The sequence below is a fragment of the Numida meleagris genome, chromosome 5 (genome assembly GCF_002078875.1).
Source record: "Numida meleagris isolate 19003 breed g44 Domestic line chromosome 5, NumMel1.0, whole genome shotgun sequence".
In the NCBI taxonomy this organism is placed as follows: Eukaryota; Metazoa; Chordata; class Aves; order Galliformes; family Numididae; genus Numida; species Numida meleagris.
In genome coordinates, this window is record NC_034413.1 from 71,224,151 (window position 1) to 71,237,637 (window position 13,487).

General features: G+C 41.1%; 1 protein-coding gene across 9 annotated transcripts in view; it reads left to right on the top strand.

Moving 5' to 3' along the window:
* PKP4 (plakophilin 4) overlaps positions 1-13,487 on the top strand; it is a 64,103-nt gene that overhangs the window by 27,164 nt on the left and 23,452 nt on the right. For 3 of the 9 annotated variants that reach the window (XM_021397563.1, XM_021397564.1, XM_021397565.1), the window contains 3 exons: positions 7,803-7,837; positions 12,259-12,390; positions 12,553-12,743. In XM_021397563.1, the coding sequence (XP_021253238.1) occupies positions 7,803-7,837; positions 12,259-12,390; positions 12,553-12,743 (358 nt within the window). Of the gene's footprint in view, positions 1-2,642; positions 2,781-7,802; positions 7,838-8,999; positions 9,039-12,258; positions 12,391-12,552; positions 12,744-13,487 lie in introns of all 9 variants that reach the window. The other 6 variants (XM_021397567.1, XM_021397569.1, XM_021397568.1 and 3 more) reach the window with 5 other exon arrangements.

The following is a 13,487-nucleotide window of genomic DNA, read 5'->3' on the forward strand; positions in this document are numbered from 1 at the left end:
GCACTGGCACAGGTTGCCCAGAGAGGTGGTGGGTGCCCCGTCCCTGCAGACATTCCAAGTCAGGCTGGACCAGGCTCTGAGCACCTGATCTACCTGTGGATGCCCCCGTTCAGTGCAAGGGAGTTGGGCTACGTGTCCTTTAGGGGTCCCTTCCAACTCAAACGATTCTGTGATCTATACCTCTATATTTACCACGATGGAAAACAAAATGTATAGTTGTCATGGTTCAGTATAGAACCATTTGTTCTTAGTTGCTTTCCGTATAGCTGAGCTATGTTTGTTTACGTGAAAAAGTTGATGAAAGTTCAGGGGGAGAAAATATTAGTACATAAGTTGGTTTATTGTATACCTTTGTATGAGTACATTTGTGAGTCTAGGTAAGCTCTTTAAACACTTGTTTTGAGATCCATAAAATACGTTATTAATAACTGTAAAAAAAAAAACCAACATTCTAAAATAAAGATGAATTATATTCATATAAAAAACATATGTATACATTCATATCATAGAATCATAGAATAGTATCATAGAATGGCCTGGGTTGAAAAGGACCTCAAAGATCATTGAGTTTCAACCCCCCTGCCAAGTGCAGGGTCACCAACCACTAGACCAGGCTGCCCAGAGCCACTTCCAGCCTGGCCCTGCATGCCTCCAGGGACGGGGCATCCACAACCTCCGTGGGCATCCTGCTCCAGCGCGTCACCACCTCTGAGTGAAAAACTTCCTCCTAATAGCCAACCTAAATCTCCCCTGTCTCAGTTTAAAACCATTCCTCCTTCTCCTATCGCTATCCACCCACAGAAACAATCGTTCCCCCCTTGTTTATGCACTCCCTTCAAGTATACATATGTTTTTGCAAACACCCTTGTATTCTGACCGCTGTTCTACTTTTTCTAAATTGTCTTATGCCGTCTGAATCTAGTCCCATAAAGATAAGAAGGCAATGCTACGTTGCTTTTTTACTGAGGGACTCTAAATTCTAACTAGATTTTCTCTACACATAATGAGATATGTGTGTACTTCATTAATACTTTTGGCTTATTCTTTAATGTGGATATACTTTTTTAAAGATGTGTGAGATGCTGAAAGAAAAATTCTGTATTTGAATCAGATTCTTCCATTTCTTCACGACCAGCTGCTTCTGGTAGAGTTAGTGTTCGAAAGAATTAAGGTAAAACAATAGTTTGGAGGAGTTTCAAAGGAGACGCAAATATAGTGGCAAAATTTATAGCTTAAAAAAAGATATGTGTTTCCTCAAACTGAGTGATGTAAATATCTTGCTAAGGGTGACAAGGTGGTAAATAAAAATGAAGAGGGCACCTGAGGCAAAAAAAAAAAAAAGCTTGGAAGCTGAATGCTTAGTTGAAAGAGCAAGTGGGGATGGCTGACAGCCTGCTCGGAGACCCACACTGAAGTTGGGCACCTACACAGCAAAATATTGTTCCATCTAGCCAAGAATTTTCCAGTATGCTCTTATCAAAAAATAAATAAATAAAAGATGTATACGCCTTCTTATTTTTACCATTTGTTCAGGGTTTCTTCCCCTGAGGAAATCAGCAATGCTTTGTTTCAAAGATAATGCTTTAATCTTTAATGTGGTTGAAGCAGCTGGGAGCATTTCATGTCAGAAGTCCAACTGGAGGCTGCGTTCACCTCAGTTGTGTGGCAGTGTTTCTGATGTACTTGCTTCTAAACTGGATCCCTGCAAAACTATGTTGGCCCGGGGATAGTGCAGCTTGCAAAATGGATGCTGACCCGAAGTCACAGGTGCTTGTGAGCCCATTGGGTTGTTGCAGCTCGGGCTTTAAGCTGTTCTGCGCTTCAGTCAAGACATCCCTCTGTACCAGCACATCACCCTGTTACAGGAGCACCAGCTCAGTGGAAGTCATTGTAGCAGCTGGTGTGGTAACGGGGAAGTACGACACACAGGACGGAGCACGCTCCATGCAGCAGTAGGCACGGTCTGCGAGTCCATGCCTATGTCCATCCTGCAGGTTGGCACCAGTGGTGAGGCCGTAACCCACCGACCTCACCCAGAAGGGCTGGTGTTGCAAAAGCGGTTCATTCTGCTTCTGTTAGTCCTTAAGAAATATGTTTGTTGCTTTATTACTCATGAACAAAGGGAAGCAAACAAAAGGTAGTTTGCAGTTCAGGTTTGTTAGACTGTTGCCTACCTGTAAGACAACTATATTCTAGATGCCAGCCTCACACAGGCATAGTTGACTGTCTCACTCTTTTAAGAGGAGTGTGGAGGCTGACTACAGCAACAGATCTGCATATACTAAGGAACTGTAATGTGATGGGTAGAGAAGCAAGAATTAGATCATCTGCAGCCCTGAATTAAAAAATGTTTTTATTTTTGTGTACTCGCGGGTTACTTGCCTGTTAAAATGATTTCTTCTCATAATTATATTTATAAATGGGTATTTTGCTCAGCCTTTCTAAGGTCTTTCATGCCATCCTATATGTTTTGCAATATCATAAGAGACTGAAAGAATACATGAGGATTAGAGTTGCATGTAAGTATTAAATATTTTTAATGCATTATATGCTACAAGATTGGAGATGGCAGAGTGGGAAAAACAATATGAAGTTTCAGTTGTATCTTCTTATTTTTTTGTGTCGTGTTATAACATGCGCAGGTTTCTCTGAAGAAGCCACTGGGATGTTCAGGCTCCCATATAATGCAGCACTGCAGCTAACTTTCCGTCTGTAGCGTTACCCATTCAGTCGGACTCAGTTCTGGGCTGCCAGGTGTGCTGGAGTACGTGCTGATGCAGGTAGATATCAGTGTGTGTCAAGGGGCAGAAGTCAGACTCTTTGTAAAATGCGTTGTCTAACCTCTCCGGTGACTCTCAAGCTCAATTCCTCTCACTCTTTTCATGAGTTATCATGTCTGGCTCTTGAAAATTGTGTGGTTTGAGGAACCAAAATACTCGGTTATTAATTGAATTGTAAATTATTACACTCATTATAGCAGTTTGCCTTGAACGCTTTTAAAAAAAAAAGTGACATAACAGGCACGCTAAAGTTGGTCATTTGAAGAATGCACGTTCTTTGGCAGTATGCTTAACAGCTAGAAATTAACACTTGAAGTACTAATAAACTGACTTAACCAAGTGCGAGTAACAACGTGCATACCTGAAGTCTTCTGACTTCTGTAAAACTGTGCATTTACAGCAGTCAGGATGGTTCGTTTTCTCTGCCTTCTGTACATATAATCCCTTTTTTCCAGTACCAATTAAAGCACAATGTTAGCTCTCTGCAATAGTAGAAAATATTCCAAAGTGATTCTGAGAGTATTGCACTCTCTAATTGAGCACTGATAATTTTCTGTGAGACCACGTGCTGCACTTTCATGCTCACACGTTTTTGGCTCTTACCAAGTGGCAGAATGCTTAGGAGCAGTGTGGGCGGAGCAGGCAGTGCCTCGTCACGTAGTGCTGGGAGCTGGTGCTCCCCAGGAGCAGTGCTGGGCAGCACGCGTCCAGCCGGGCATGCAGAGCAGGCTTGTCGTGGCAGCAGTGCTCACCGTGCTGCGCTGAGCGCGGTTCTTGCAGATCCTAGTCAGGGTGCTGCTCCGGCCTCCTGCAAAGTCCGAAATACGTGATAGACGTGTTTGAAATTGCTTGCGTGTATGATGTCCCCAAATTTCTAGGCACATTTTGAGCACGTTCCTCAGACTTTGTAGGTGTTAGTAGTGTTTTATAAATCCTCTTTTATCCAGCTGTAGAGTTTCTGTCTTCTGTATTACAAATAATTACATATAAAAATGAGGGTTTTTTAATTCGGTAACTCTTTAGGCTGTAATGATATCTTGTGACCTCCATTTCCAAAGCTGGGTGTGCATTGTTAGCCTTGTTTGTTCTCCTGCTGGCAAAGCAGCGTCCTTGTCTCCTGCTCTGTCAGTACCCTCCGATCACTCTCAGAAATGCCCTTACTTCAGCGTTGGCTCAGGAAATGAACTCATATTTTCTTATATTCCATTTCCCAGGTAGAAAGAATAACAGGAACGGACCCATTTGTTTAGGTTACAGCATTAGCAATGTTTCAAGATTTTTCATGTTTTCTTCAAACTTTCATCCTAGTTCCTCTTCTGATTGTACTGGTATGCCAGAAATTTCCACTGCTGTTCCCTTCCACTTGTGCAGTTTTGTCCTGCCTACGCAGGATTTCAGGTGTTCGAGTTGTCCTGGGCGTACAAACACAACAGTCGTGCTCATAGGCATGTTGCTAGTGGTTAAGGTGGACACAAAACCTCCGTTGTGTACGAGCTGGTCAAAATATTCCCTCCTTTGCCTATAAAACTCATTTATCCACTTGAATTATTCTCAGGTGTTTAATAAAGTAATATCACCTCCAGATTCCAGCACTCCACGTAGAGGTACGTAAGCACTGCAGCTGGAAGAAATTCTGGGGCTCTTCGACAGATAATTTTTATTCATTAAAATTCATTTTATTCATTAAAAATATTAAGAAACTTTTCTCTTTTGTATGAGCTGTTTTCTAATCATACACACTTTTTAAAATTTCTCATGGCTAGACACATAACTGTGCCGTAGGCTGTGTCAGAGACCTTCAAACGTGGAGGTGAACGGACAGGCTCACTGCTCGCTGCCTGCCCTGGCCGCAGCTGAGCAGTCTGGGCAGGTCCACGAGACAGGCTGGGCTTTTCCAAAAGCTGTCTTGGCCTGCTCCTATCACTGACGCTTCAGTAGTGCATTTCTGGTTTTAATTGGGTTCGGGTAACTACCTGACAACACAGATATCCAGCATGTTCAGTGTGGTCTGTGGCACCGTTAAAAGGAGGCACTGGAAAAATTGCTGCGTACAGCGGGGCCTGGTGTGTTTAGCCATCTGCCACTGAAGCCCGTCAAGAATTCTCTCTTCTAGCCGTAGTTTGGTTTGAGCACCACATTTTTAATAGTCTGTCCCTAGTGAGGAACAGCTTGGGGTGGCTGGGAAGTTTTCCATCACCTTCTGAGGATGGCGGTTCTGAGCATTTGCTGGGCTTTTCTGTGTTGTTCTGTTTCCTCTATCTTCTAATTGAATGGGTGTGGTTTCTTGTTTTTTTTTTAATTGCATTTTTTCTTTTCTGATAACCAGAGCAATGAAGGAACTGTGTTGTTCTTGGGTTTTTTTTGTTCCATTTAGTTTTATTTTTTTCTCTTGCAACTTTGCTTTGTTCCGTTTACCCAGAACAAACAGATAACTGGGTAATTTTCTTGTTACAGCTCTGGTGTTGTATTTTTGTTCTCTGTTTACGCAGACCGTAAGCATTTTTGGTGGTCTGTCAAAGCTTTCAATGCCCATGAAACGCAGGAATTTTGCTTTTTATGCAATTTGATTTCTAGTTTTCCAATATGTAAAACTGTGGTTTACTGGTGAGATGCTCTGCTGATAAATTGAAGAGCCATGAATTAATACTGACCCGAGCTGCGTATGTAAATAGCTGCTGTGCTCTCCAGTCGCTGACTGTGCTGTGAAGCTGGGCTGTTGTTCTTCCTGTGAGCAGTCTCCTGCATACGTGCACTGAGGTGCAGGCAGTGCCTCAGCTGCCCTCAGCTCTGGCGGACAGCGCTGGCAAACCAGGTAGAGTGCGTTAGCCAGTCCCTCTCTGAAGCCTTATACAGCTGAAGCACCGAAGAGCGCTGGTTCCCACAGTGCATCATTCAGGTACAGAGATGTGGGGGTACAGAGCCGGCAGAGGCCGCGTTCTGGCTGAGTGCTGTGCGGCGTGCAGGGCCGGGCTGGTGGGGTCACCTCTCAGCTTCAGGATCCGACCTGGATTAGTGCCTTTCAATGGGTGGCCAAATTCGGGAGCAGTGCTCCAGATACGGCCTTCTAAATTCCTACCCGGAGCACGAGTTGCTTGCCTTCACCAGCCGAATCCCTCCCCATGACTCGTAGTGCCACTTGCTCTGGGCATGCTGGTGGCAGAGCTGTTGGGCTGCACGTGGCCGCGAGGCAGCTGTGTACAGCAGTGTTGGTGAAGGCAGGAAGGTGCCTGTCAGAAAAGCTGGAGCTGAAAAGCCGCCTTGAAAGTGTATCCTTAGTTAAAATGGGAGTGAAAACTTGTGCTATCAGCAAAACAATCAAAAATACAAAATCTCATTATACTTATTTTGACGATTGCTTGTTACTAGCAATGTGTATTACAGTATATAGATTTTAACAAATGCTTTATTTTTTTTTAATCTACCTCTACGAGGAATTTAGTTATACACAGACTTAAGCTTTCACACTTCTTACAAGTGTGAGTGTGCTCTCAGTCTGGATATTTAACCTGGCAGATGAAGGACAGCTAAAGCACTCTGTCTCAACGGACACTAAGTGTTGACTGGCAGCTCTGCTTAGCACTGGGTTACACCCCTGCAAATAACCTGCTTCCCCTGGGTGTCAGCGGGTGGGATGGCACAACTCACCTGGAACAGAGCGGAGCTTTGGGGAAGGTAGTTGTTGGTTGTTGTAGGGTAAGTCCTTAAGTTATCCTCGTTATGCCCACAGAATGATACTTGAATGAATCTGTTGCTTCTCCTGATGTGACATGGAGTTTGGATTTGTTTATGTACGTGTTTAGTTATTCTGACACTGGACCTGAGTCCTAGAGCTCCTAAGTGCAGGTTTAGCACTTCCATACACAACGATATTGACTCCAAAAGAAGTTCCTTGTTTTTATAGAGCAAAGTAAATATGTAGTATTGTTCAAGTTGCTGTGCGAAAATATTGTTTGTAGTTGGTAGCTGTGGTAGAAAAGTAAAATAAATAATGCAGAAATAGATGCATCTTATCCAACATTACGGTTGCATGCTGACGCACAGACATCGTAAAGCCTGATGGAGGTGCTCGTATTTTCTTCTAAACAGCTTTTTGTTTGGAAAATACTATCCTACAAGCATTGCAAAATGGCTTAACGCTCCAAGTTCGATGATCAATATGTAGAGTGAAGGAGCAGTGTTTTTTATTTTAAAAAAAGTATCCAGTGGATGAATTGTGCATCTGTCTATAAAGATAGTTGTGCACTGCTTCTATATCAGCACGAGTGTTTTTGTAGAAGAAACAAAATGGTTAAGATAGATGTCTGTAAAATAATTATTTGAAAAATGCAAGTAGGTGTTTACGCAGTAGATGAACACCTGCTGGATCTTGGAAGTAGCTGTTTCCCAAGGCATGCTCCACCTAAACCGTGTAAAAAATGCGTTACCTTTTGTACTTGGAGGCAGATGTGTTCTGCTGTGTCAGGTGGCTTCGCTTTTTACCGTCTGCAAAGGATCAGAATTCTCTCGAGGATACCGGGAAGTGAACTGATAATGAAATGTGCAGGTTCCATTTCTGTTCATTTATTCAAAATGCATTATGTGTAGATGCAAAATGCACTAGAGTTGTGATTCCCAAACCTCCGTGCTAGACTCTGCCATCAGCAGTGAATGCCCTTCTTTTGGAAGCTGTTTGCTTACTGCTAACCCAACACACACGATTCTGAACTTCTGCTGCATGGAATTGTTCACATCCTCACACCTTAAATAAGACGTACGTCACATCCTTATCTGTCCTGATGCGGGAAGGCCAAACTCCTTGGTAATTTATAAGACAGTGAGTTACAGGGAATTCCCCATGATTAATGCAAAATAAAAATCAATACCCAGAGGTTTAGTTCTGGGTACAAAGAGCTACAAGTGCTGGCTCCTGAAACTTTGTCTGCTGGCTTTTGTAGGATGTGGTACATTTGGGTTTAGAAAGAAAGAAAGAAACCCTGTCGAGATATGTGGTTCTTTTGGTGATAACTTTTTTTCTTTCCGCAGCTCTACTGAGAAGTCATTTCCTTGGAGATCACCAGGTATTCTCTTCTATGCGTACATTTTGCCTTATGCCGCAAACCCTTTATTTTCTTGGCCTTTATTGCTTGTTTTGATGTGAACTGAACATTAGCAGTGTGTGTCTTTTTCAGATATCTTTTCTAAAGCAACATTAATATACTTCACACACAGACTTATGTGTTCCTTTGTTATTATAAAAGCTTATTTGGCTTCAATAAGGGCAGCTGCAACTACATTTCTTGCATCTTTTTGTGCCTTTATAAATTTTGTGTTGTATGATACTAACAAAAACCTTCCACGTTTGGTGTCCTATACAATTAATTCACAAAGAATTTTGAGTCTTCCCCATAGCCCGTAAAGACCATGTGTCTGCTTTAAGCTTGAAGTCTGTTTTTCCTTCGTACAGCTCTTCTTACTTAACCTAGATCCTCCAATAAGCAGAGGTTTTTCTGAGAGTATTTCTTCTGCTTCTGTATCTCAGGATATCTCTAATTCTCTTTCCAAAATATGAAAAATTACTCTTGTAGTTCTTCTGAGTCTACAGCTAAGTGTATTACACGGAATTGGATAGGACTGTAGCTTTCAAGTGACATCCAAGTGTCTAATCCAAAGGAACTGTTAGAACAACCCAATCTGATCCTCGCACATCAGAGCCAGGTTTCGTGCAATGGTTTAAAATATTTAATGATTGAAGAGTCAGCCTCTGAACAGCTGGTAGTTTCTTCAGAGCGATGAACGTATCTACAGAAGTCAACACTGCAAACACCACGAAGCAGGACCAGGAGTTGGACCTTGGCTCCATGCAAACTGCTTTTTGCATTGGACCCTGTTTTCCTGATCCAATCGTAAATTCTTGGAAGGATGTCATGTTAAGCACAACTGGCTGAATATAATAAAAATGCCCATAGAATTTTAGATAGCTTGTTACTAACTAAAGATATATAAGTACTGTGCAGAGCCCTGTATGAAGATGCATGCAGTTTAAAGAACTATCCAATATTTTGCATCATAACGCACCATAAAAAAATGCATCATAATTATCTGCTTGCTCACTCAAATGTACTTATAATTATCCATATTCTTGGAAAATCCATCTCTCAAACTATCTTCTCTCCCTTTTTTTGTTTGTTTTGTTTATAGATACTAAGTTCTTAAACCTTGTGTATAATTCTATTTGCACAGTTTCAGTTGCCATCATGGTATCACCTCTGCTGACGTGAGGTATATTAGCTTTTTTATTTTAAATCTAATGTGGTCAACAGCCTACTTGCCATGGCATTTAAATTTTGCTAATCAGGGTGGTGCTTTTGGGGGTATTCTTCTAACAGTATTTTGAAGCAGAAATCACATTTGCTGGGCTTTTTTTTTTGTTTGTTTGATTTTTTCCAAGCAATTGAGTTACTTTGTTGTGGTGTTTTTTTCTTTTTAAACGTTCATTCTGAAAATTACATTCGTGTCTTCTGTCATATTATTTCCCTTGGTTCGCTAATGTTCCAGTGACAGTTCACAACTGGTAAAGTAGTATTCTGACACATCTCAGCCTTTGTTTTACAGGTTTATCTCATTGATTCGCATCCCATTCCTTTATTTCCTCCTCACTTTTTCCTGTACTTACTCATCTATTGCTTTTTCTCCTCGCCTTCCCATTAATTTGTTTCTTTCATCTCTCCCCCTCTTATCTTATCCCGTAACTCTCTCCTCCCACTTGTTTCTTTTCCTACAAATCCCTGCTGTGAAGACGCTTAGCATTTGGCAAAATGGCAGTATTAAGAGAGGAGAGCTCCAAGAAGTGGGGGAATGCACTTCTTGCTTTAGGACAGGATTCGTATTCAGGCTATAATAGTTTACAAATACACGAGCTTTCGCTTAAGAACTCGTGCTCCTGCTTACGTAGTGCATGCGCAATGCAAACCGAGCTGTGTGCTGCGTCCATCTGGGAGTGCCACAGGTCAGGCTTCCTTACAGTAATTACTCAGAAGCACACGTGTTTGAAAAAAAGGGTATTTTTTGCTTGGAACATCAACTGATAGGAATTTTGTTTACTGTTCATGTTCATGTGGTGAGTGTAGCATGACGGTAGGTTTTACTTACTTATGTATTCACTTCTGAGCTTTATCTTGAAGAAATATCACTTGATGTCTTACTGAGCGTGGTCTGAGACATACTGCCATTGGGGTGAAGGAGAGCCCTGCCCTGCACCTTTCTTCCTGACTTGCAGGCGGCAGTTTGTGTCAAAAGGCATCAGCAGGTGCTGTGCTGTAAGCTTACCTGAAATGCATCAGTAGAAATATACAGAATTTTTAACAGAAATATAGCATGACGTTGTTTGCAGATGCTTATAAATAGAATATGAGATCAGCAGCCATTTACAAAAGGCTATTATTTTATTCCAGGCATTCTCCTCATGATTGATAGTAGCAAAGAGAGAGAGAAAGACAAGACATCTTATTGTGCTTTCTTGCATTTGTTAGGGAGCCTAAACAATCTTTATTATTTAGCTTTGTAAAAGCATTTGCTTGGTGGCAAATGTGAGACAGAAGTGAGGTCTTGGTTTGGATCTCTGTTTTAGGGACAGCTGTGCAGCGTCACACAATTGAACTTTATTCTTCCGATGTGTTTCTCCCCAGACCAGTTATTTGTCAGCTTGAAATTGATTTGATATTAATGTGACAGACAGGAGGCAAAACAACAGGGCCTTGCATTACTTAAATTAAAAGAGGTTGAAAATTAAAATGTTCAAGTTAAAGATAATTGTAAAGTAATTTACATGCCCCTGTCCCCACAGCCTTTTAGTTTAAAGAACATATGAAATACTCACTTATGTCCGTCAACACTGAGTTACTTCAGCGTTGGTTTTCTGTATCGTATCCAGAGATACTTGTGATGAAATTAATGCAAGTGTAGTAACACTTCTTAAATCTTAGTTAGATTTGGTCTATTATCCTCCTCTTACAGAGAATTGATTTAGCGTCAGTTATACCAGAGGGCTTGGCCTCAAGCTGTTCTGCTCCCCCGTAACTGTGCTGGCTGCATGTCATTTGTAAGATGTATTGACTTCATTTCTTAAATCTGGTGTTTGAACAGTGTTCAAGCATTCCTCATAATAGCAGTTAGTAACATTTTAGTGTGGAAATGCCATTACTGCACAAATACTGAGACACCAGCTCTTGGTGTACAGCTATTGGTAAAAGTCAGGTAAGAGTAGTTCTTTTTTGGCTTGTTAGGTGCGGATGCTCTTGGCTGTATTCTGGAGTTCTCTTTCATGGTGCACTGCATTAACAGCTGCAGTAAAGAATTTTTAATAGCCCATCTGTTGGTTTTTGTGATATTTTTTTTCCATGACTACTGCTAGGTTTTATATCAGAACCGTTATTTGTCGGTTCAAGACTTTTCCTTAGCCCTTGCATGGAGTTTTCCAGCCCTCTTTCATACTTTGGGTCACTGCCGTCGCAGGCCTGCTGTCAGGTTTTGCTGGTGTTGTCCCCTGCTGTGAGGTTTGGTTTCAAGGAGCGCTCAGCAGGCGCCGCCTACAACTCGCAGCCTCTAACACGAAGCATCCACAGGAGTTGTTGTAGATCACTGTTTCCCAGCATGTTATTTTGGGTTTCCCATCCAGGTGCAATCACACATTTCTTCAGCACAAGCTTACATCTCTGGTGATAACGTTAAATGCAGTCCGCATTCCCTCCTGCATCTCTGGCACTTGTTCTTGTCAGTGTAAGTGTGACATGGCAGTTGAATGACAACTGAGTATTTCCATCAAAATAATTTTGATTCACTTTTCTGTTTGGTGTCCTCATCTTTGTCCTTGTATTACAGACTGTTTAAATTTCTCCTTTCTTCGTAACACTGCTGCGATGTTTTCTTTGCTTTCTCTCATCTATGATGAGCCTTCCCTTTGCTACCTATGAAGTTCTGCTAATATTCTTAGAACTGATGTTAGCTTAAGAGTCATTAAAAAATAAGCACTTCGATAGTAATATATTAAGTAAAGAGTTCATAAAATTTGCAGCAGCTTCTGTCGATGATGATACACAAGTAGAGATGGAATTCAATTCAACCTTTTATTTATTCAGGTCTTAAGATAGGAGGTGCTTAAGACTAGAAACGACTAGTCTGTGTCCTGCAATACAGTTCCATTAAGTTTCTGCTCTGTAAAGTACATTTGCTAGGTAACCAATTACTCTTTTTTATTAATAAAGGTTGGAAAATACATTTAAAAACTGGGAACTGTAGAACTACGTCAAAACTACAGGAGATAAGATTCCCAGATACGAGTATGATAATCTCTTTCCTTTAGTTTGGTAGACCCTAACTGCTGCCTACCAGTAGGCTGCGTTTATGTTGGAAGTAAGTTCGTTAGTAGTGTTTGAGAATAATCATTGAGTTTGCAGGAGATCTGCATGTGAAGTACTAGATTCCTCATCTTAATTTCTTTCAGATCCAGCAGCCACCAGTGCAAACAAACCCCTAGTGTCAGAGGGAGTTCATACCAATGCCTATCACATTAGGACAGAACCAATACAAGGGAACCTCTACTCACCGGAGCAGACATCTCTCCATGAAAGTGAGGGTCTGTTGTTTGCATTTTCAATATTAGAATGTATTTTTTTCTGTATTAACTGCATTAAAATATAATACAGTTATGAATATAACAAAGAGCAAAGTTCTGAAGTATTTTATTTTCGTACTGTTATGCGGTTCTTGTATTCTTATGCTGGCTTCGTATTTGCAGGGTCTGTTGGTAACTCAAGAAGTTCAACACAAATGAATTCTTATTCTGACAGTGGTTACCAGGAAGTAAGCAGCTTTCATAACAGCCAAAACTTGAACAAACCAGAAAACAGACAGCAGCATTCCCTTATTGGAACTGCTACGAACCACTTGGTGAGAAGCTCACGAGCTGAAGGGCAGACTCTAGTCCAGGTATGCTCAGAATAGTCTGCTTTATATCTATCTGGCCACTGCCTCCAACACACTTCTAAAGACAATAAATGTATAGCTGGACTTACACTTTCTCTAGGATGTAATTAGCATTATTTTAAATGTTATTTTAACTAACACCTGCACTGTTAGAAAGTGGAAATGGCTTGCAGCTGAAGTTGAATAAAACTGGAGGTCTCCTGAGTGCAGAGTGTGCTGCTAGTACAAAATGCCAAGAAAGCATTTCTCAAAATTGTTTCAGTTGTGATGTTTGGGAAAACCTCCAAGATTTTGCCCACATGTAAACATGCTGCTTAAAGGAAGATGGCATTTGTGTTCCTGTACCTTCTACCTTTTCTAGCCTTTTTCCCTTTCTTTTTCATTAGTCAGAACGTTTTTTATTGGAAAAGCTTTATTAGCTGATACTAGAATTATTTGCGGTGCTGTTCCTCAATTTCCAAAATTTAATGTTTATTGAAGTAGTAGGAAAGCATGTTAACATAGTGAGCCAAATAAGAACGAGGAATGGCGCGTTCTTACTGCTGAACTGCCATTTCAAGTACCGTGAAATTCTGGCTAGAAAAAGTTGTTTTGTAGGGAACCTTGAAGGGATGATGTTTAGGGAAAAAGCTATTCTTCAGCTGCTAAGTATATTGTTAAATTGCTTATATTTCTTCTTAACTTCTGTCTTACGGGAGCAAATTCCCTGCTGCATGGCCTGAATGATAATACGGATAAACGTTTTGA